Genomic DNA, 23148 nt, shown 5'->3' on the forward strand with positions numbered 1-23148 from the left:
GTGGTAAAGCAATAATTGCGACCAGTGACACACCTTCATTAGGTCAGCTCTGATATTTAGGCAGTGAGTTAACTGATTTTAACTTCCTTTTGTGGAATATAAAATGCTAAACACTTTCTGGAAAAGTTTTTAATTTCATATCAAACAATCACCATGCATGTAAAATTATGCAGAATGCATAATGTGTTTTTCACAGTGGTTGCAGTTCTGCATTTTTCTCTTTCTACAAAATGATTTTCCTTCAACAAAATTTATGTGGAAATTTATTTTACTTCAAGTAGGGGGATGAGAAATGCACACACCTCTGACAAACATAGTTGAGGAAAGGTTTTAAATACATGCTTCAAAGTGGGAAAAGTGAGTAGTAGCCATACTATAAGTGGATTCTGAATTAATTTTACTGTGCATCTCACAATTAAGCATGGTACTCCCTCTTGCTATTACTGTGTCCATCATGTTTTATGCAATTATTTTTAATTATGCAATTTGTTAATACTGGTGGCAAAAAAACACGCAAACTCTAAAGCATCTGTTGTGTAATGTTATAAAATAATTTGAGCAGCAGTTCTTTCACGTTTGAACTTGAGTCAGAGAACACTCATCTCTCCACACAGAGAAACCTGCCTGTGCCAGTATTGCGGCCTAGCTTCCTGTGTCCCCCTGGGTTAGAGACCGCCACTCTCCGGGGTGGTGAGAGGGGGCTGAGCTCGGAAGAACCAGCGGGGACAAGTTGCCTTAATGAGCGCCTCTGGCTGGGGGTGCGGGGCGACACTAATGATCAGGGAGAGGGTCACATTGCCAAGGAGAGGGAGATTCGGACGAATCCCTCGACTGAGAAAGAGCGGGATTTATCGCCTCATAAATCAAGCGGGTGCGGGACGCCGGTGGAGTGGCAGGAGGGAGGGAAGGCGTGTCGGAAAAGCTCGGAAGAGGCCGAGGACAGGCCCGGGGATCAGGCCTGGGAGCACTTGCCTGTCCTGCCTGCCGGTGATGGATCTACCGGCGAGCCTTGCCGCGCTGGCGAGAGACGAGCTAACGAGAGCGGAGGCGTCCTTGGCGACGACCGCCGGGACCACCATCGTTCCCGCCGCGGACCTGGAGGGACCTCGTTAGATGATGTGTCCCGCCATTGGCTTGCTCATTCTCAAATCGAGAGAGGGGACACGGATAGAGCAGCTCTCCTGAAAGCTAGCACTCTCCATTCACTTTCTTTACACAGTCAGAACCAATCAGATCAGTCAACGGGGAGAGTCCATCTAAGGGCCCAATTTGGGCCAGCAGTGATCTCCAAGGTTTCCATCGGAGGTGGCTCTGGGAGAGGGCCGAAGTCCATTTCTGAGATGGAAGTTGTTTCCCAGGACCTCGGCGCGGAAAAAAACTACAGCCTGGGAAACATGACCAGCAGACTCTCCTGGATGTTTAAGGACGCCGGCCGTCTCCTGCAGAGCACTCAAAGAGTCATGCAGCAGGTCAGGGAGGTGGACTTGCAGTCAGCGAGCAGCTGGTACCAGCAAATGTACTCGGCCGTTAAAGAGCTGCCATTTGTGCAGCTCATACAGCTTGAAGTGACTCTTACACCAGATGTCAGGCAAAGAGGAGTGCATCTGGCAGATTCGCCCGGGATCCGTCTGTGTGGTACCAGTGAGCCTGGCGCAGAGCTGCCGGCACAGGGCACCGCAGGGGAACTCGGGTCACCTAAGAGCTCTGTGACAGTGTGTAAAAATGAGGATCTTCAAGTATACTGCCAGAGGCTTGTGGATTTTCCTCAGTGTCTGCTGGAGCTGCAGTCTCTACCTTTGCACAGCCTGCTGGCCTGCTTATGCCACCTGATACCAGGAGATGTGATCTCTTCCCAGCGGGTCCTCGACATCTACTGGCTCAGTCTGGCCACCTGCAAGCATCCCACTCCCCAGCCTGGTTTGTTACTGTTGTTTGACTACACCCTCTTTGCTGTGACCTCTGACCCTGATGTCAGGAACAGCAGACAGTCTTTAGCAGTGCTTTATCAGCTCCCCCTGGTGCAGATCAAGGACATCCACATTGGGTTTGCTGGGCAGAACATCAGGCTCATGAGCTCCACAGAAGAAACCATTTTAGTTGCCTACACCCACAGCAAGCACCTCACCCAGGAGCTGTGCAAGGCCCTACTAAAGGTACTGTGTCCTGCTGCAGAGAAGGACAGGACCAGAGATCATCCTCTCCTTCAAGGGGATCTCATGCAGCTATCTCTGGACTGGAGGTCTCACACCCCCGACCTCATCCTGGAGGAGGGGCCGAGAGTCAGCTGCCAGTTCAAAAAAGTCCTGGCAGACCTGGTCTACCTCCTCCACGGCAACATGATGAAGGACAAGCCCTCCCTGGGCGATGTCCGCCTGCTTCTCTACACCAGTGTGAGTGTGGGTGTGAACGTGACCCCCCACGCGCGCCTCGCCCGCCTGTCGCAGTTCATCCTGACGGACACCCATGTGGGCCTGCTCCAGCAGGACGCCGTGTTTCACCCCGCGCCGCGATCCCTCGCCACGGTGCCCAGACGCGCCCATTTCGAGGGGATCACCCTGCGCAGTCGCTCCGACGTCCGCTGCGTGCTGGTGGCTGACAGAGACGCCCCCACCAAGCTGGACATCGTCTTTGCCAGGGCTGCGTGCGGGAGTCACCCTGGGCACCCGGCCCAGAGAGGAAGTGGCATGGCGCTGGTCCCATCTGCCCCAGGCCGTAACTCATTCCCCCAGCCTGAAGTCTGGAAATTAACTTTCGGCTGTGCCATGGAAGCTGCCTTCCTGATTAATAACTTGTCAAATGTCTGATCAGGGACTCAGCACCAAATAATTAACGGCCAACCCAACGAAATAAGAGACTTAGATTAAATTAAGAGGGATGAACACTATCTAAGCACCATCTAACATATTTGTTCAATTAAATTTTAAAAATGAATATAATGATACATTACTGTATATTCAAGATGCCATGCTAAAGCCTTGTATGCCTTTCAAATGAAATAATCAGTTTTATAGATATTTTCCCCACAATTCCACTATTATTTTATTGCTCTTTTCAAGTCTGGTAAGGAATTGTCATTATTATAATCATGTAATGTTGCTATTATCACACATATTATAGTGATATCTTTGTTGAAAATTCAAAATACAGAATATTGACTTAAATCTCCAATCTTTGATCTGATGAAGAAATTCTCAAAACATGCCAAACCAGATAATGTGTTTACCAAACGAAAAATGCCTATTTATTGTTTAAGCCAGCAGCTGCTGTCCTAAACGAAATGGTTAGTTAACTTTAATGTGAAGAATATGCTGTCACACTTGAGAACAGAAAAAATACATTTTTTTCTGTGCCATCAGTTTGCATTCCCAGCAGGCCATGCGAATGAGGGACACCAAAACTGGCCTGAGGGAAAGGCATAACGATTGTCCTTTAAAGTCAGCTCACTAAAATTATCCTCTGGCTCAATTAAAACACCTCAATGCAAATAGTAGAATGATGTCCACACACCATTATGTTCCGAGTACAGCTGATTTATTAACACTACACAAAGTCATGTTTCAAGCTATACAGTCTTCAGTCTTCAGTCTTCATCTGACTTAATTCAAATATATAAAGATGTCATCACATCTTAAATGCCCATATGATTGTTGTGACCCCAACAAAACAGTTAAAATGATTAAAACACCTGGAAAAAATTTCAATGTCTTTTATGATTAGCAGCCATTAGGAGGGAAAGCAAATAGAAGTTGTCGACTGAGTTTATGTGCAATCGTGTAATCAGTTAGTTTTTTTTTTTTTTTTGTTGTTTTTGTTTTGTGTTTGATCTGATTTACTCTTTGATTGGGTTGACATATTTATGTACTGATAGTAATTGAAATGAATGTGCAAAGGGATCATGACGCACTTTCATGTGCACACAGTGAAATTGTGTAATCGGAGATCATGTCATGTTTACAGCATGTCAGTGCATTTTAAAATCCTCTTTGCTGCTCATCTTCCTCAGCATAAGTGTGCTTTGCGTCTCTGTTTCTGGCATCTCATTGAAAAGGAGAATAAACTGTCCGTTAGTCATAAAACACTGGGATAAATGACAGTTTAAATGCAAATCAACAAGTGACAGGCACACAGATAGACAATGGCATATGGTGGGGTGCTACTGTAAATCCAATTCAAGCAAATTTTCCTTGTGTAGACATAAATGCCATCCTCGGTCTCCTAAAGCGGGTTAAATGCATGCATGTGCTGTATGGTGCTCAGTCTACACTTGCAGAGCCTACAAAAATCTTCAGGACTTCAGAATTTAAGGAGGAGCGTTGCCTCCCCCTCCTCTACACTGCACACAGTGGGCAAATTTCACAGTTTATGCATACGATTTTTGTGCGTGTCCAGGCCGTATGATCAACGTGATGAACATTTTGGAATTCATCAATTTGATCTTAGCTAGAATTTGTTACTATGTAGTACATATGCATGAATTTCATGATTGCTCTAGAACACTGATTCTCAATCCTGCTCCTGGGGCCCCCCTGCTCCATACGTTTTCCATCTTTCCCTGCTCTAGCTACCTGACTGAACTCATCAGTGGCAATTTTGAGTAGCTGATTTAATCAAGAGCATGTTTGGAGCAAGGATAGAAGATATTCAGGACAGGGGGGCTCGAACACACGTACCACATAGGCAAACACACAAGTTTGAGAAAAACTACTTTAACCGCTTCAGAGAACAGGGCTACAATTCACACTCGCGTAAACTGAACGGAGTAGCTTTGAGCCAAGGAATGAATTACAGGTAACCTTGCGCTTTTTACCTCGGTTTACGTCTGTGAAATCTACTCCCACATACTTTCAGATGTGTCAGATACAAATTTCACAGTTGGACAAGCGGACATAAGGACAAACGTTTCGATCAAAAAATTAATTTAGATATTGGAGTCCTTTCAAAGTCATGCTTATTTCGATCAGTGATTTACCGATGTCTCGGACAATCCACTGCTCACTCAACAAAATAGGCCATATATTTTTCTCACGTCCAACTCTGCCTCTCTTACACTTCTGAATAAAAAAAAAGTTGTACTTTTTCCCTTTCGGCAGCATTTTTACCATACCTAAAACTCAAAATTCGGAATGTCCTATAGGATTTCTGGTTGTTTACTTATGCTAATTTCAGTCAACATGCACAAACATCTAATTGAACAGTTGGGATTCCTCATCATACGAACGCGGGCAAGAACAAATCTGGGTGTTTCTGCACGTTTAATGAGTCCAATGTGACTTTTTCGTATGCACTTTCCCCAAGAGCAAAATGTGTTCCTTTTTATGAACATTTTGCAGATTGTGCAGAGTGATTCTTCTCCATGATGTTCAGTGACAAGCTCCAATCTGTACTGGTAAAGCAAGTGTGAATATTATGTCAGGGTGCCCTATTGCAGAAAGTCTTCACAGTGCACTCTCAAACAGGGCAGTGTACAAGGTCATTTTGGAAAGAAAATATGAAATGCATACTGGAGCTACAGGTGCAATAAAAACAGCCTGTACCAAAAGCTGAAAAATGACCAAAATATAGTCAATATTTTTTCAGCATAAGCATAATGCCTAAAAATTATCCACTAGTGATATACCGGCATTATTATAGTGTAAATACAGCTCAATAGAGAATTATAAGAGTGAAATTACCCTTATATAGTAATGTTCACAAGGTCAACTGACCCATAAGAGCAATGTTATCTTGTGTCATACTCATGTGCTTATACTTACTAAAGTACTTACTAATATAGTGCTGAAATGTTTGGTGTGAGCTACATTGCACTATAGCAGATTTCATTTTGGCTGTTTAGTGGCCAGATATTGGAATAAGGTGAAGTGTGAGTAAGTATGTTTTTAGTTGTATACACACATAAACACATATGTATATGTATACCTGACCGACCTGCATGCTGTCTGCCTTATAAGGTAACCATCGACTCTATTGAGGACCAGTATGAGAACCACTATGGAGCCCGGATGAGTGTGGCTGAGGGTTGTGCCTTTGAAAAGAAATATTGCAGTCTTGTTTCTCTTCCTCGAGCATGTGTTCTGTTTGTACATGCCTTGCCCTCTCCATTATTGTTTTTTCACTGATGCCTCTCTCCCGTACTATTGTACTGCCCTCCCCCTTCCCCCTCCCCTTCCTTTGACGGCAGCTTATTTCCTGTCCTCAAGGACCCTGCATTGACAGCCTGGAGGCCTGAGGAGAATCGCTATTCCCCACCACACCTTATGTGGACAGGAGAAAAACGAGCAGTACCGATCTGAAGTCAAGGTAAACACCTGCACCTGCTCCTTACCAGTCCCTCCATTCCCTTCCTGAAAAGAGGGGAGAGATGCTTTCCATTTTAAATGTTTCCTTTAATACCACATCTAAGTGGCCATGATGTTTTTTTTTTTGAACATCAGTGATTTGCCCCGTCCAAAGCAAAGAAACCTGCATATTCAGCACTGATGTGCCATAGACAGGTCTTCAAGACTCCCAGACTTGTGGAGTGAGTGTCACCCCTGCCATCCGAGGGCTGAAGATTATGGGCTGAACTCGTGCAATCATTTTTCCCCTCTCCAGAGTGTGAGAGAGGGGAGAGCAGAGCGTGAATGCAGGCCCATTTCTTTCCTTTTGAGAAATCAAATGATTTTTGCTGAGGCGAAAGCCCTAGTGTGTGAAAGAGTTCCTTTCTCCCCAGTACACTTCTCCAGCTTGAAGACATTTAATTAGAGTATGTGCCATCGACTGTGAATCTCGTCATTTTCAGCTATTGAATAACAGACAAAAAAGGAAGAGAAATCATAACTTAATACCCTCATTTTCAAAAGAGTGGAATACATGAAGTCGTGGAGAAAGATTAGATTTATGTTTTAATTTTTGCCAGTTCTCTTTCAATTCCAGAATAATATTGGGGCTGATATAGAGCAAATATTTCCACAGGTTATTAAATGTGTCTTAATTCAAAGCAGAAGACAGACACTATTCTCCATTCCCTGAATGATACTATCATAAAAAAATGAATTAAAGTACGATAAAGGTGTGATAAAGTACAAGCGCTCATCTTTGAGGCTTCTTTTATAAAAGGTCTGAATTACTGTGTCATTGAGACATGCACCGTTTATTACAATGCATTGAGGTCTTTGATTCTAGTCAAAGTTCATTCTTCTCCGTGTCAAATGAAGCTGAAGGACTAAATGTACCATCTTGCTATTACTGTTTTGCTATTTTCTTTTAAATTGTCTCCTTTCAAATGTAGATACTTCGATTGGACACACAAAAGGAATTATCCTGTCAGATTTAGTATGAAAATTATTTACATTTTTTTTTTTTTTTTCAGTTTCAAAATTTTCCTATTGAGGTTATTGTTATTGTCTCTGGTGCTGTAGAAATCTCCAAACAAGCAATCTCAGTTAACTATCTTTTCTTCTCATTCAGTGCTCTGCTTGAATCTAGTCACAGACAATGTGCCAGGAAGAGAAGCTTTGTTGTGGATTAAAAGAAACAGGTAAAAGAGGAAGGGCACTGTATCATAGGGAATTTTTGATGTTAACTACAGTTCTACTCGTGTATGTATTTGTAGGCGAATGAGAACAGTTATCTTGATTGTCTTTTCTTTTTTCTCTTAAATGTTATTTACAGGTAATGTATTTTGTCTGCTTTAGTAAGTGGATTTTTCCTGCCTTTGCTCGTACTGCTTTCTTCTCAGTGCAACGCATTACTATGCAATGTCGATTTTTTTTTTCTGTGTTTTTTTTTTTTTTTTTTTAATAAAAAATAAACACATGTAAAATCACACCCCTTTGTTCCTAACAGGAGTTGATTACTGAGGTTGATTTTTCAGGTGCAGTGGTTTGATTGTTTTGTTTTTTATCTTGGGTTTTCAAAGGTCTTGGAAATATGCCAATTCGTAATACAGGAACTGTTTTAAGCCAATTCCTCATGCGTGATTTCTGTATCAGCCTTCTGTGCGCCTCCTTAGGGTGTGTGTATTGTTTTCACCCTTTAATAGATCGGAGCCCGGATGAAACGTGGAGAACGTTTAAGAGATTCAGTTGCTTGTGGGAGATGCACAAAACACTCAGATTGAAATATCCAGGGGTAAGACTTTGAATTCTAATCACTCATTATTTCTGTTTTGTTTGTTTCTGTGTTAATTTTCTGATATCAATCTTCCCACACCTTATAACACTCAATGCATGTTTTGTTTGCCCAATTCCATTTGTCTTTTGTTCGCGTGTTTTGTTGATAGTGAGCAGGGAGTCACAGAAGGGCAAAGAGTTTATTTTCCCTGACCTAGCTTAAATACCTTGAATAACAGACACTATCTGAGACAGTGTTACAGCAGATTCAATTATAAATAGAGTATGATCTTTGAAAAGGATGTTGAACATAACTACAAGTTTTTTTCTTTCGGATCTTTTGTATTTTTTTTGTATCTTTTGTATCTTTTTAGCCTAAGAGGTCAGCAGAAGTCTCTTTGGGCCTAGGCTGACTTCTCTGTGTTGAATGTATTGAGATGAGCAATCAGGAGCAATGTCACTTATTGGAAGTATGCACTGGCGTCATCTCGAATGTGGACGGAGACAGAGATGAGCGATCGGGAGCGATGTCACTCATTTCGAGTGTACGGCAGTGCCGTCTTGTCACGCCTCGTGACTTTGGAAGGCTCTAGGTGCTGTATGTGTCAGTCTGTCATATCCAAGCAGCATGTACCTTATATCTTCAGACAGGATGTGATGAGAGAGGGGTGAGTAGGGGTGAACGGGAAGATTTAGGACAGGTAGTTTGTTGTATTGGTTAGAGATTCTCTTGGATCAGAGCAGCACCCTTTTTACAACCCACAGATATCCTCTGGCTGAGACACATAATGAGAGATTCTTCATCCTTCTGTAACACAAAGGAAAACAAAATACCTTCTCCCTTTTAACAGACCTCATGAATGATCTGTTTCCAGTGCCTCTTTATCACTCGGACTTTGGCCCAGGGTAGGGATAATGGCTTGAAAAAGAGAAATGGAGGTTTCCTGCCAATTATTATCTCCAGTGTTTACAGCACTGCTGTTTGCCACCATTAATAAGCCCTGATTAGTGATTACGCTGTGCTCAAATGCAGCGCAAATGTGCTGAAGCAAGAGTAACTTTTTTTTGAAAGAAGAGCTACACACGTATGTATTTCAGGATGTATACTATTTTAATTGCTGTGCTTTCCAAAACTCTTGGTGCACGCGTAACTGCATGTGCACACACATACACACACACACACGCGCGCACGCACACACACACACACACCAGGTATTGGTCCAAGGTAGTATCACACTCGCCATACAAAATGGTCATTGTAAGAGCTGAAAGGCTGTAAGACTCACAGAACCAACCATAGAAGAAAACAATTCAGTTCATCTGGTTCCCCTCAGCCCTCTGCTGAATGTTGTCCTCACAGCAGTGAACTGTGAAAACATCACTAACAATAATCTCTTGATGGGATTCAACGGCAACCTGTGTGTTTATGGCTTTCTTTCTCTCTCACACTCACACACACCTTTGTGTGTTTACTTCAACATCACAAAGGATAACGGAAGTTATTTCATTGACTTCATATTCTTGAGTGGTTAAGTCCTAAGCATCTTCTGCAGTATCAGGTACCAATGTAATGCACACACACAGTTAACACAGATTTTGAAAAGTAAAGAAAGGAAAAAAGAAGCCATATTAACAAGGATGTTTGCTAGAGGTACTTTCTCAGAACAGGAGCAAATTAACCCAGGTCAACTGTGGTAGCAAGCCTTGAAAACACTGTGGTGAGGAGCACAAAAGGTGTGAAAATGTCAGCTCGACCTGAAAATTTAATTGACTTGTCATAATAATCCCTTGCTCCCTTTTTCGCGGCTCTGTGTGGTTTTGAATCGAGTGGGAGTGCTAGTGTCCTGATGACTGGTTAGAGAAGGGTCGCTAAGAGACACAATGCTCATTTGATGACGCCAGCCAATGGGCATTCGATGAAGCTGGACTTCACCACAGGAGGATGTTACATTAGGGTGTGAAGAGGGTGCTAAAGGGAGGCTCTTGGAAAGGGTAAGAAAAAAAAAACATTGTCTCTTTTTGGTCCCTATTTTGCTGAATGGGCCACATGCATGCATCCATTGCCCCCCCCATGTGACAGTGCATATGGGGAGAGCTTGCACTGATTGGAACAGCAGCACATCTGTCATTAATGTTATCCTAGTATCTTCAAGGTTCACAGAAAGTTGCTAGGAGGCACTAATAGAAGTGTCTCTTGTTTACATTTATATTTAAATTTATTCATCCTGCAGACGCTTTAATCCAAAGCGATTTACAATACGATATGATTTACAAATATAGATTTACAAATATAGATTACCACTATGGGATGAAGCCAGTAATCCCACACTTACACCGTCCTAATAATATTCACTCCTCTTCATAGCTGGCTAATGCCAGCTTAGACTCAAAGTGCAGATGAATGGGTTATATGGCTCAACCTGCACTTGCAGTGAGTGCCTTTGCAGGTTGGACCACTCAGGAATCCCTGAGAGTGCCTTGCTTTTTTCATACTGAGAATTTATTATTTTCATGTTTATGTTTGATGATTTACTTGGGTTGCTATTCTGCTATGTACTCTATATGCTTATTCAAGTGTACCAGTTTGTTAAACACTTTGGACTGATGTGATAGTTGATTTGTGAATTAATATGGTTAATTCACAAATCAACTGTCAAATCAAATATGGAATTAACATTGGTCTTTGTTCTGTTGGTTTAGTAGACCTGTACTCACCATCATGCATGCCCTACCTCATGCCAGTCCCTCTGTGTGTCAGGCTGACCCTCACAAAGTAGCTCCACTCTCTGAAATAGGCACATTCACTTTAGATGCATACGCTCTTTTCTCTTCACCTGCATGCTGCACAGGAGTGGCAAATGGCATTCCCAGTGGGCACCTTAGCAATAACCAGGTTAACATGTCTTTCATACCTCTGCTGGAGCACCGGAGCTAGGCTGGCGTAGTTGGCTCAGCATGTTGCATCCATCATCCATCCAATGCATCCATTTCCATCGTATTTCCCGCAACTAGAACTATAACATACGAGGCCACACGTACATGGAAAGTCCCAGGTTGTGATGGGTGTTATTATGAACCCCCACATTCTCTTAGACAGAAGAAGACAGTTGTGTAATGAGGTAATAATGGCAGAGCTTAAGTTGTTTTTGAGTTGTTTTTCTCCTTTGTTTAAATGGGAAAGGAATACAACAGTCAGTGATGTCAGCATCCTCCTCTGTTTACGTCTTTGGTTTATAGTGCCAGCGGAACCAAGCGAAATGTTTGTACAGCTCAGAGACTACACACGACTCGCTTGTAATCAGGCTGTTATCAGTAATGAGAGCAGGCAGAGCTGAGATGGTTATTTCTCAATCAACTTGGAAAAAAAAAAGTGGATATATTACCAGGAGCTGAACTGAGACAGGCTGTGTCTGGTTGAACAATAGCAAATGTTTAGCAGTGCCCCCCTGAATTGCATAGGGTAAGCAGAGCCAGGATTTTGTGATGCAGCACTGCTCCCTCCCAGGCCAGCAGGAGCTCATCCCACAGGCTTTCAGATTGCAGATCCACCCTCTCAGCTGGTTCTGACCATCATCATTACCAGCCTTGAAAAATGATGCCTTCTTCATGAAAATGTATTTACACATCTCCAGTCCCAAAGCCCCTGCTGGTTATGCCCCAGTTCTCTATCATGTGCTGCACAACAGGTAGGCCGGCACCCTGCGCGCCATCCAATTATACGCTGAGAAATGGCTGCTGATTAACTTGATTCCATGTCAGGTCAGTGCACTTAATTTGCCTTTCTTCCTCCCACGCACGATCACTCACTCTGGCTGGGTTCGAATTCACGTTCAATAACTGCTCTTTGTTATAATGCTGCACATAAATGTATGGAATGAATCGAAAAACAATTAAACAAGGTTTTATTGTGCAAACTGACTGTTTCCACTGACTGTCACGGGTTGTGTGCTCTGGGGTTTTTGCAATGGCTTGGGATGTCTACAGGAGCAGCATCAAAGCATTCCACACTGAGCTGGTCAAGCTATTCTGGGAATCCAAATGCCCAGCGTCTCTTTTGTACCCTATGGGTCACCTTAAAAGCTATCATTATCTGACATTTCTCCGGATACCTCTTCCCGCTGCCCAGGCCCAGAACTGTGCCTGGTGTCATAAAGACAAAGAGACTGTGTGTGAGAGACGCCTGCTGTAACCGATATTGACTGTGACAGGCACAAAGCCTCATTACCTGTAATTCCGAATGAATGAGCTGTGTCACTCCCAGCACCTACGGCATATTATCTCTCCGCAGCAGCTTTCCGACATCTTCTTTTTAAAAGGCATATTCTTTCAAATGCGTGATGTGGTTTGAAGTGTTCCTTCGGGCTGTTCAGGGGTAGTTTAGGAATATGAAGTTGTGTATGGTAACTACACACAACAGTATTTGGCCTGGTTTTAGTTTGAAGATTTACTATTAAGGTTATGCCAGTTTAGGAATTACAGTTGGATGTGTTATGGTCCAATATTTTAATGCCATGAAATACCTCTTTATGACTACATAACTTACTCTTAAGAAGAATGGTAGCTGAGGTGAGAATTAACCTTCCTGTTTGTGAATGTCTGTTTATGCGTGGATGTAATACTCCTCTCTGTTGTAAAAAAGAGAACATTTAAGAATAATAAAGATTTATGTAACAAACTTTATTTTTAATTGTGTATAAAATGAAGTATATAAGCTAAATCTAATAATCTTGCAATTAAGAACAAAAGCGCATTCTGTGAAATAAAGTTAATGAGGGAAGCTGTGTTAATTAGCGTAGCTTCAAATGTAGCCATTAATTTACTTGTTTCTTGGTTATATTTACCATTAAGGGAAGCAGCACGGTCTGAAACAGCTGGCGCTTTGCTCTTTCTTTTCAGCTCTAAACATGTGACTGGAATTCATTTTCCCTCACATTGCTTGTAGCAGTGTTTCCAATTGTATGCATATGTGTGTATGAAAAAAAAATTGTAAAACGTAAATATTTCCACATGAAATCAGTAGAGCAGTATATGAAAAGGTTCCATGATGTATGGTTTGACAATATAAACCCAATCCCATTGGGTCAGTGTGAAATACAGCCAGGGAAATTTAACAATTATTTCAAGCGACTTTCTTCATCATCCAGGTTTGTATGTATGCAGACAACAGTCAGTTTCATCTTTTTTGGGCAGAACTCTTTTGCATGATGGTGATGAAATTTCTTGTTTACGGTGATGTTTGCGGTAGTGCGGTAGTTGTGCAGTCTTCACTCTGGTTTTCCATCTCAACACTGGCCATTGAGATCACTCATATGCCTGTTTTTATTCCTGTCACAGTTGGCCAGCACTTCGTGGATTCAGCACACTTGTCTTTGTGTGTCCATAACCTTGTTCATGTTCATACATATTGAAAGCATCATTAGCAAAGGCCAGTCATCTTATTTCTGAGATAATCTCAGTACTGGGCCATGCTGCTTTTGTAGTGCGGAGGCATTGTTTTGCCATAAGACATTTACTAGTGATATAAATGCATGCAGTACCTAAGTTAAAGATTATGAATAGGAAATACATCGCTTGTATGCTCATGCTACCGAAGGCCTCTGTTGAAATTAATCTTGTTTCAGGCATTTACACCTGAATTCACCATCTGAGTGTGTGTGTGTGTTTGCGTAAGTGTGTGTGTGTGTGTGTGTGTGTGTGTTTGTTTGTGAGGATTAGTGGGTGTGTGTCTCGGGGGGAAGGAGACATCTGTGTCCATGTTCTCCTTTTGTCTGGGAGCTTTGTGGCAAGGACACATTTGAAGCACAATACCAACTACTCAGACACATATCTTTAAAAGCCTAAATTCTGCAGTATTCTCAATCCATTTCAGTCAAAAGGCAGCACGATCCTTTTTAACTTCATAATTGTTCTCCACTGTGTCATTTCCCTTTAATGAAACTCAATCTGTGCCAGCAAAGACTGTTTTTATCAAGGCCTCTGATGGAATTTGTCCAGGCTGAGCCTCAAAGGAGACCCGCACAATGGCACCCTGAATGTCACTCATGTCTTTGAACCAGGCTCATTTGTGAATGTCTGTCTTCAGGCTAGAAAAATTTCACTGCCCTTTAGAATGTGATGTTGTCACACAGTGTCATTTTAAATTAAAATGTTTTTTTTTTCCTTGTTCTTCTTTTGGACCTCGCAAGAGTGATATTAGCATTTGCAGGAACCGCAAGACATTTGCCGCCATATATTGTGACAGATTTCACAAGCTCAGTTTTGCTTGTGCCCTGAGGGGGGTGTCAGTTTTCACCATCTGTTGATATCAGGGCTGAACGAAGATGATTCTTACGATCACTCTAGTGCTGCTGCTGAATCCCTTCTTTCTGCAGTCATCTCTGGGAAAACAGAAACGGCCTACAAATGTGCTCCACAAAGGCTGCAGCTTTCTTCTCATTTGATATTATAGTTGAGTTGCACCTTACCAAGTGGGATTCCAAGTGGGAAAACGGTTCTCACTAAAAATGAGGTTAGATTTTTTTTCTTTTTTTTTTTAAATCAAATAACACCTGAGTTGTATATTAGGACTCCAAGGTACTCGTGGGGATGTCCGCCTTAACGCGCATTAATATTTCAAATGGAGGGGAGTACATTTAGGTTGCTTTGTCGTGCAGCCAGGTGCTGGCTGAGTCTTGAGGGAATGGCAATTGGTTGTGAAACAGCACCTGAAAACCATCCTTTAATTAACTGCCTTCCCCTATAGAATCCAGGTCTGTGGCATTCGGATTCAGAGGTGCTAGAGCCATGGCAGATAAGGCAGCATGCAGCATACCAACGCTCATAAAGGCCTTATGATGCAAACATTGTGTCTGTTCTTCGGGGTAATTGGACCACTCTTACTCCAGGAAGGTCAGTATTAGTCACCCCGTGACAGCGCATGGTCTATATTATGTGCATTTTTCTTTACTGCCGTTGGGCCCTACTGATTTGTACAGTTTCCACAGTGTAGAAGAATCAGACCAAGATTTGGCAGTTGAATGTGTGCCACACTGACGGCAGAATGCAGCCTTTTCATAGAACAGCTGGGCTGTCTAAATACTGAAATGTGGCACAGTAAACATGGGCTTTGCTTTAATCAGAGTAATTAGGAAGATAAGTTGGACGCCCCCCATCTTCAAATGGATGTAATATGCGTAACATTCAGAAAGTGTGACTGAAAAGTTGGCCGTTCTTTCCTGGGTTGCATTTGTGTAACAGCAAATACGGTAGCTCTGAAGTCTGTCACAGGAAAGTAGCATGCTTGTAGTGTATTCATTCTCCTTAGCATCTACACAACCATCTTAGGCTCCGCGTTTACACGTTTCTTCACTGTGTTGTGATGTGTCAGTGCCCGGCATTGTTCTGTTTATTTAGAATGTAGGACTTTTGGTAACTTGAAAGAACAGCATTATTCCCTTAAGACTGTCTGGAGCATCTTTCACAGACTGTCTGTTCCCTGCTTAGTGTGGGTGAGCCTTTCACTGCTCTAGCTTTTGTCTGCTTTAAAATGAAACCATACCGAGGACTGACAGGAATTTCAGTCGCTATTTTCCCAGTTCCCATTTACTTCTTCATTTAGTCGGCACTCAAGTGCTTATTAGATTGTCATGGTTAAAAGCAGCCTTTGTTTGTCTCCGTTGTTTGCCTCTAAACAGCTCCTAATTGACGAAACGTCGATGAAAGGATCAGGAAAGTAAACACCAGGGCTTTGAAAGGTACTGTATTGGTAATATGAAACACAATAAAACATAAAAAATCATGAAGATGTACCCATGACAAAACAGCATTGAATCAGGTTGAGGGGAAGGGGATGTTGACTGTTGGTTTGAGAAAGACCAGTGTGGAAGGGATCCACAAATATACAATAAAGAAAGTAAATTTGCAATTGCACTAAGAATATTAACAATAAAGATTAAAAATATGCAGCTTGAAAGCAGTTCAGATTAATGGAGGTGGTCATGTCTCAACACTAAACCTAAAAAAACAAAGAGATCGATTACCTAAAAGGAGCATATTGACATGAGTGTTCTCTGATGTAACCTTAAGAAAATGATTGGCCTCTGAGTGTGACAGTGGCTTCATTTCTTTGTCAGACTAGAAGATGTCTTGTAACTCTTTTTAAGTTGTCCACCAAGGAAGCTGAACTGGAGCTCGGGGCGGGGGTGGCTCTCTGGTGGGAGTTGTGTGTAGGCTTGTAATATTGTGCAGTGTATCACAGGTGGATAGCGAGGAACTGGGCTTCACACGGGGTTAGCCGATGCTGAGCACTGTCATTGAGTCACAGACGGAGGCCTGAGTACGGTCATTATGCACACAGTATGAGAGAGGAAGATCCGTGCTCTATGAGCGAAGGGACACCAAATGTTTTTGGTTTGTTCTGGTTTTTTTTCCTTCCGTTTTTCTTTGTTCTCTTTGTCTTACTTCTTCCTTGGTCTCTGTCGCACACTGTGTGACTCTGTCTACTGACTGGTGTTCGGGTGTGACACCTGAGATGCAGTTGGAAGGGATGATGACATGGCTGTTTTTGGGAGATTTATAACCGTCAGTGAAATTACAATTTGATTTTTTTCAGTTTTTTTTATATACATACATTTTTATACCTTATGTATACTTAGGTATCTAAACAAATGGGAGCGCACTTTGCCTCACGATTAGTGCTGTAAAATGCACACTCTGCATGTCAGACTTATAGAGCTGCTCTTATTATGAGTATACATGTGCAATGTAGCAGTTATTTATTATAGGCAGTGATGGATCTCCCTGCACTGAATAAGAGCATAAAATATTTTAAACCTGGATTTGTTTATCTGTAAAATATGAAATATAGTACACAGGCCACTAATGTATGATCTGGCATGAGGTTTAATAGGGAAGGTCCCGAGAAGGAAAATGGTAATAAAAAAGAGAGTGATAATTATTCATGATTGCCAAAGTGACTGCTTTTCATGCTGTTCATGTCAGCTTGGTCATTTAAAATGTATCTGCCAGACTTTTGTTCCTTGAACTGTTTGGGCTTTAAATGGCAGAGTTCGTTATTAAGCAAATGATTTTTTTTTGTTTGCACTGTATTATGCTGATTTCAATCTATGCCCAAGTCAATGGGGTGCTATTAACTTAAATAGCAGAATTGTGCACGCAAATGGTGAGATACGTTCTTCCTTGACGTTTTAACACTCACTTTTATGAAATAGCTTAAAGATTAGACTACTTTTCTCAGACTAGTATTTTCTCAGCACTAAGCTAATTGTCCTGCTATTTTCAGGCTTGTAAAAGAACTGCCACCGTGTGTTACCCATTGAATATTAAGTATTTCTTGTGTCAAAATACTTTTTGCATGCTATTTCAAGCATGGGCACTTCCATGTGTATTTATTATCATCCTCTGTGTTTTTTTAGTTTTATTTTATTTTTAATTGAACTCCTGATACAAAGCTATTTATAAGGGTAATATACTCCAACTTATCTGTCACTATATATTTTTACAGTGTTAGTTTTTATTTGCATAGGATTGTGTACTTTGCAATTTTGAGAGCACCCTGCTGGGAGTCTGAATAAAATGAGTCCCCTAAAAACCCCAAGCCATATATCAGCCTAATTCTTACAGTAATACCAGGCACTCAAGTTAATTAGTGCAGCTTACTTAAGCAGAGCTGTTTTTATTTTTTATTTTTTTTTTTTTTGAGCAGCAAATCAATGTTTGGGATCTTAAGCATCCAAAAAAAGGAGAGGGAATGAAAGGGTGTTTTATCCTGACAGCCATCTTGGGTGGGAGTGTGTCATGTGTCATATATTCACATCGGTCATTAATACCTCCATGCCTCAACAGGGAGATGGACCGCGGTGGTCATGATGGCGCCCATCAGCGACAGCCTCATCTCCGTTCCTCTATGCTTGCTATTTATGACACACCTTCATATAAACAAGACAAGGTTGTTTTCCAAACTGAGCCACATTTTACTTTTATGGGCAAGAAGAAAAATCACTGACATGGGGAAGAGTTCTGCTGGAATGCTGATGCTGTACAAGAAAGTTTCTGAATGTGTGTGTGTTTTTTTTTGCCTCGTGCCTCTAGCTCTAATATGATGGCATTAATCAAACTGCAGAAGCTAAGTGTTACTGCAGGCGTCACAGTGTTATAAATTGCACAGGAAAATGCATAATTAGTTTGCAACATTTCTTTTACAGCTCTGCTCCGTAGAGTCGCATTTGTTCAGATTGCTTTTCTTTAGGGGCCATCATGCATAGTTGGTTCTCCAAGCCATGTTATGTATAAAGCTGTGCAGAGATTTCCTGACTTGAATAGAGAAGCCCATTCAAACTGTAACCAAGTAAAAAAACCCTTCCTCATCCAACCACTTTTAAGTTAAAACCTCTGACTCAACTAATTATGTGAACAATGTGATAACTGTCCCCAGGTCAGACAGCGCTCATCATTTGATGGGAGAAGGAAATCTTGGATTTATTTTTGAATGTCCATATCGGGAGTGGCAGTGACCCTGCCACCATTGGCATTTTGGAATAGGTCGGGAGCGTCAGTGAGGTTATCAGTGTGCACCAGAGGACTCCTGACCTGGAATCTTCAAACAACACCTCAGGAATTAAACCAAGGGCAATGGTGCAATCACGTAGCATGCAGAATGTCATGTGACAAGGGTTGCGGGGAAAGCGTCATTAGCTGTAATGAAATGCATTTTGTTGCCCTGTTCCAAAAGGACTGTGCTTAAAGCACAGCTGTGAAGACAAATGAACGGTGGGGAAAGCGCTGTTGCTATTGGAGGGTGTGGATCCTCTCAGTGTGCGACTGTACCCAAAGGGAGAGAGCACATGTGTCCCGGGAGAGGAGGTGCGGGTACCTGGCAGTGCACTGCTTGCTTTTCAATGGCTGGCACGGCGCAGTGCCTTCACAGCAGGGCAGCTCTGAGTGCACGGTGCTGCCAGGCTGGCACTCCCAGATCTGTCTCTCCCGTTCCCTCATTGCCTTTGTGGTCTGTCACAGACAGACAGGAGAAAAACAGCTGCAGCTGCGGAAATGGGACGGAAAAACACATGATTATGTTAACCCTGTTGTTGCTGAACTCGGTAGGCCTGTATTGTTTCCTCGCCTGAAGTTTCAGGTGTAAAACTAGCAGCCCCCTTCCCATGAGTGCTTGGGGGCATGGTTTTGTACCCTGGAGGTTGCAGGTTCAAGTCCCAGGTGGGGTATTGCTGTACCCTGCCATAATATAGTTGTACATGGTACTTAATGTGTTTCCATTAGCATCTAGTTCATATACATTGCTTACATTATTGGCATTTAGCAGATGCTCTTACCCGGAGCAATTTACATAGGTTGCAATTTTATCCATTTATACAGCTGGATATTTCTGAGGCAATTGGGGGTTAAGTACATTGCCCAAGGGTACAGCAGTAGTGCCCCAGCGGGGAATCGAACTGGCTACCTTTCGCGTACAAGTCCTGCACCATTATGCAACACTGCCGCTCCAAATTGATAAATTGTCAGGTAGTAAGTTGCCCTGGCATTAAATTCAGAAAAGAAGTTTTCAGACATTCCTTACTTGTCAGGAGATGAAGTTGAGCTTACAGTAGCATTATTTTTATTTCCCTGTGGACTGCTGTGGCAATGCCAGTAAACTGCTTTTCTCTATTTGAGATGTGAGAAGGCAGGGAGAAGCCTCCAAGCCCTCCGTGTTTATGTCTCGCTGTAGTACATCACTAGGCTTGTGGTGATGAAGAGTGGATAGGCTTTTCTCTGCCATCATTTCCTCAAGTATTGCCTTCAATCTTACTGGGTCTTCAAGCCCTTGGTGATTCATGTAGTGCCTTACAGGGAGGCTTGTTGGGGTTCCCACCTACATTGAAATTACCTGGGTGTACAACAGCACACTGATAGATAACAGTTACAAATATAATAGACTATAATTCTGGTGTTTTTATTTCATAAGCTACTGAACTCGATGTGTTTTTTCAAACCTGCAAATGTTAAAATAAGCCATTCAATTAAAGTAAGTATTTCAATTAATTGAATCAAATACACATAGAATATATCTTATAAATAAATCTTTATAGTCTTTATAAAGATTCTATATTTTTAAAGTTTGTAAAATTCTGAACAGTACATTAGTAACAGCAGGTTTTGTTGGGATGAAGGAGTAACTAAGATTTGAGAACAAGCATGCAACGCACAAAGGTCTCTCAACAGTCATTTACTGGTGATTGGAACTATAAACTTAATTAATGACCAACTGATTTATTCCAGTTTGTCAGTCCCTTGCCATGGTATTTAAAAAAGCAAAGCACACTAATAAAAATGTGTTGTAATTCATTGCACTCGTCTACTGGAACATATCATGCAGGTCCGATAAATCTGAGTACAATGCCAGTCTTTTGTCCACACATCAGAGGTTTTATTGTACAAGAGGTAAAAGAAAAAAGCAAAAGAAAGGTAAGAGCAAGGTAAAGGAAAAATCACAACTATTATTAAATCAAAAGTGTCTCAAAAGGCTGGAATATTTCTATGCCGGCACATCCCCTGATAGCTCCTACACTTGGAATGTGATCTGGTAAACATCAGTGAAAGCTATCATTTTCTTCCAAATATCAACTATTTCTTGTGGACAGCTGTCTTTACAGGTCTGTCTAATATCAGCCCATCAGTTCTGCTGAGCCAGGCATTCCTGTTCTTAATATATTAAGATCTATGAACGGTTGTTGGAACATGTTTTTAAAACAAATAAGAAAGTGGAGTACCCTGCACCTGCATTAATTGGACTGCAGTTCTGTGGGCCTTATCACAGTTAAGTAGGACATCTGTTTTATTTTACTTATATTCCCCTCGTCATGTGGGTCTACTCCTTTTTATATTTCACAATTCTTATCAAAAAATGAGAGCAGATGTTTAGTTAATGCATTGTTTAAGAATGTGTGATTAAGACACAACTGCTTCTTCCTGTGTGTAATGGAGCATGCTTCATGTCTGGAGCTGTGAGTCACTGGCAAACAATCTTGGTCAGTCAGAATGGCCTTAATCTCTGGGGAGAGGTGGACCGGTATCCAAATGCCGGTACTTGGCTTAAAGTGAATCATATCAAAGCTGGCCACTAAGGGTAAAGCCTACCCAGGCTTCTTTAATAAGAAGCAGGCTGCTGAACTTATGGTGGAGTCTTTAATTTATCAGTGGGAGCAGACCAAGCCTAGAAGCAACTTACCCTCCCATCTGTGTCAGAAAGCCAAAGTCAAGATACAGAACAGGCAAGACCTGCTGCAGTCCATCTCGCTCATCATTGTACACCAGCCCAAAAAAACCCTTTCCTGTTTATGTTCAGTGTAATTTTTGACACATTTTGAATTAATTACAAAGGTAAAAATGACTTCAGTGGTATGCCATTTAACAGCATTCTTCAATCCTTTGCCAAGTTTCCATATTACCCTGTAGGTTCAGAGGGGTTAATGCTTAATTTTTCATTTTCCTGTTTTTCCCCAGAGCTTAATGTTTCCAGATCTTACCATTGGTGGTGAGGGAAGGAAATTCAGTCTTCGTTCAGGGAATCTGTCATTTTTTCCAACTTTGCACCTGTGGACACATCTGAAACAGTCATTGCTCACTCCTTCTCAGTCAGCGTATAATTGTCATTTGGGAAGCTCCGGGTCACTTTTGTATTGTGCTGCTCTCGAGGAGTATGAACAGGGTGCGGAGTGCCTTCTGTGGGCTATGCAAATTGCTCCTCGGGGCTCCCTCGACACTCTCCGCAAGTGGATATTCAGCGCGGAGATTGGGCAATTTGTAGAACCCAGATGCGTACCTTTGGGACGCTATCTAAGTGTTAAATGACCTACCTGATCCAAATGCTAATCTCACCGAGAAAGTTATTCCAGCGGAGACAGCTTGCATTTATATCTCTAAACTTTCATTTGAAGATAGTTATGCAAATTCAAGGTGATCTGATTCCTCACTCTGTTTACTTTCCTTTCTTTTTCCCCCCACAGAGACTCCCCCAATCACTCCAGGATATTTCTAATGCAGCTATTTCTTTTTTTCCCCAGATACCCAAGTCCCTGCCTAAGGCCAAACGGATCCAAAGGACAATTGCTAATATTTTAGCGCCTCTTTTCTTGTCATTTAATCGATTCATTCTGCTGTTGTTTTCAATTATAAATGCAGACCGCTGTTCGGTCCCCCTTGCCCCCCCTGCGCCAGTTGTCTAAAGTGACCTGATGTATGGTAATGAAGCACTTAGCATGAGTTTAAGAAAGATCCACCGCATCAGGCCGGGGCTGAGTGGTTACCTGCGGAGTTAAAGATCCCTTTTCATCCTGGTTCCTTCTCTCTCGCCCCCTATTACTTCTCCAGGTCCTGTCATATGGGGCAGTGGAGCGTGGCAAAGCCTGAGTGACGTGTGCACACCCGGGTCTGATGTGACTGAACGCTTCGGTCTGGGGAACAGAGCGTTTAGGAGCTCCAGAGGCTTGCCCCCCCCCCTCCCCCCCCACCACCCCACCCTCCCCAGTGCTGCCGTCACCATCTCGCCCTCTTCTCCCCCTCTCCTGTATGTGCCAAGGTCGGATTCCCCTTTACATTTTTAAAATGTTTGACGAATGGTTCCATTGCCATCTTTTGATCTCCCTCCTTCCCTCTCTAGATGTTGTGGAATTCCCCATGAAGAGGCTGTTGTGGACAGGAGACAAGGGTCTGGCCACTGAAAGACAGAGGTCAGCCGGAAAAATGTTTCTCTGCCATTAAACTGCCATGGCTGTGTTCTGCCACTCGAATGCATTGAAGCAGGTAAGGAGAAGGGGTCTCAGATTTAGGGTCAGCACTTTGTGCCTTCAGATGGTGTGTTACTGTGCTTGCAGAAGGGGGCAGCAGTCAGCTTTAGATCTATCAGCAGAGATCAGCATCTCCATCTCAACCAGACTGAACTGCAGGCTGCTGTGCACCCAGAGGCTCGCAAAATGTGTCCATTTTATGTCTTATGCCTTATGTACAAGCTTTGATAAATGCAGTCCTAGATAACAAATCTTATTTCAGCATAGCGTGCATCTGT

The 23148-nt window shown here is 42.3% G+C and overlaps 1 protein-coding gene across 1 annotated transcript in view; it reads left to right on the forward strand.

Moving 5' to 3' along the window:
* Positions 1 to 2804, forward strand: part of kif16bb (kinesin family member 16Bb) — a 49811-nt gene extending 47007 nt beyond the window's left edge. The window contains exon 20 of the mRNA XM_036547229.1: positions 615 to 2804. Within this exon, the coding sequence (XP_036403122.1) occupies positions 615 to 2804 (2190 nt within the window). The remainder of the gene's footprint in view (positions 1 to 614) is intronic.
* Positions 2805 to 23148: the final 20344 nt, after the last annotated feature.

Source organism: Megalops cyprinoides, chromosome 15, assembly GCF_013368585.1.
Source record: "Megalops cyprinoides isolate fMegCyp1 chromosome 15, fMegCyp1.pri, whole genome shotgun sequence".
Classification (NCBI taxonomy): domain Eukaryota; kingdom Metazoa; phylum Chordata; class Actinopteri; order Elopiformes; family Megalopidae; genus Megalops; species Megalops cyprinoides.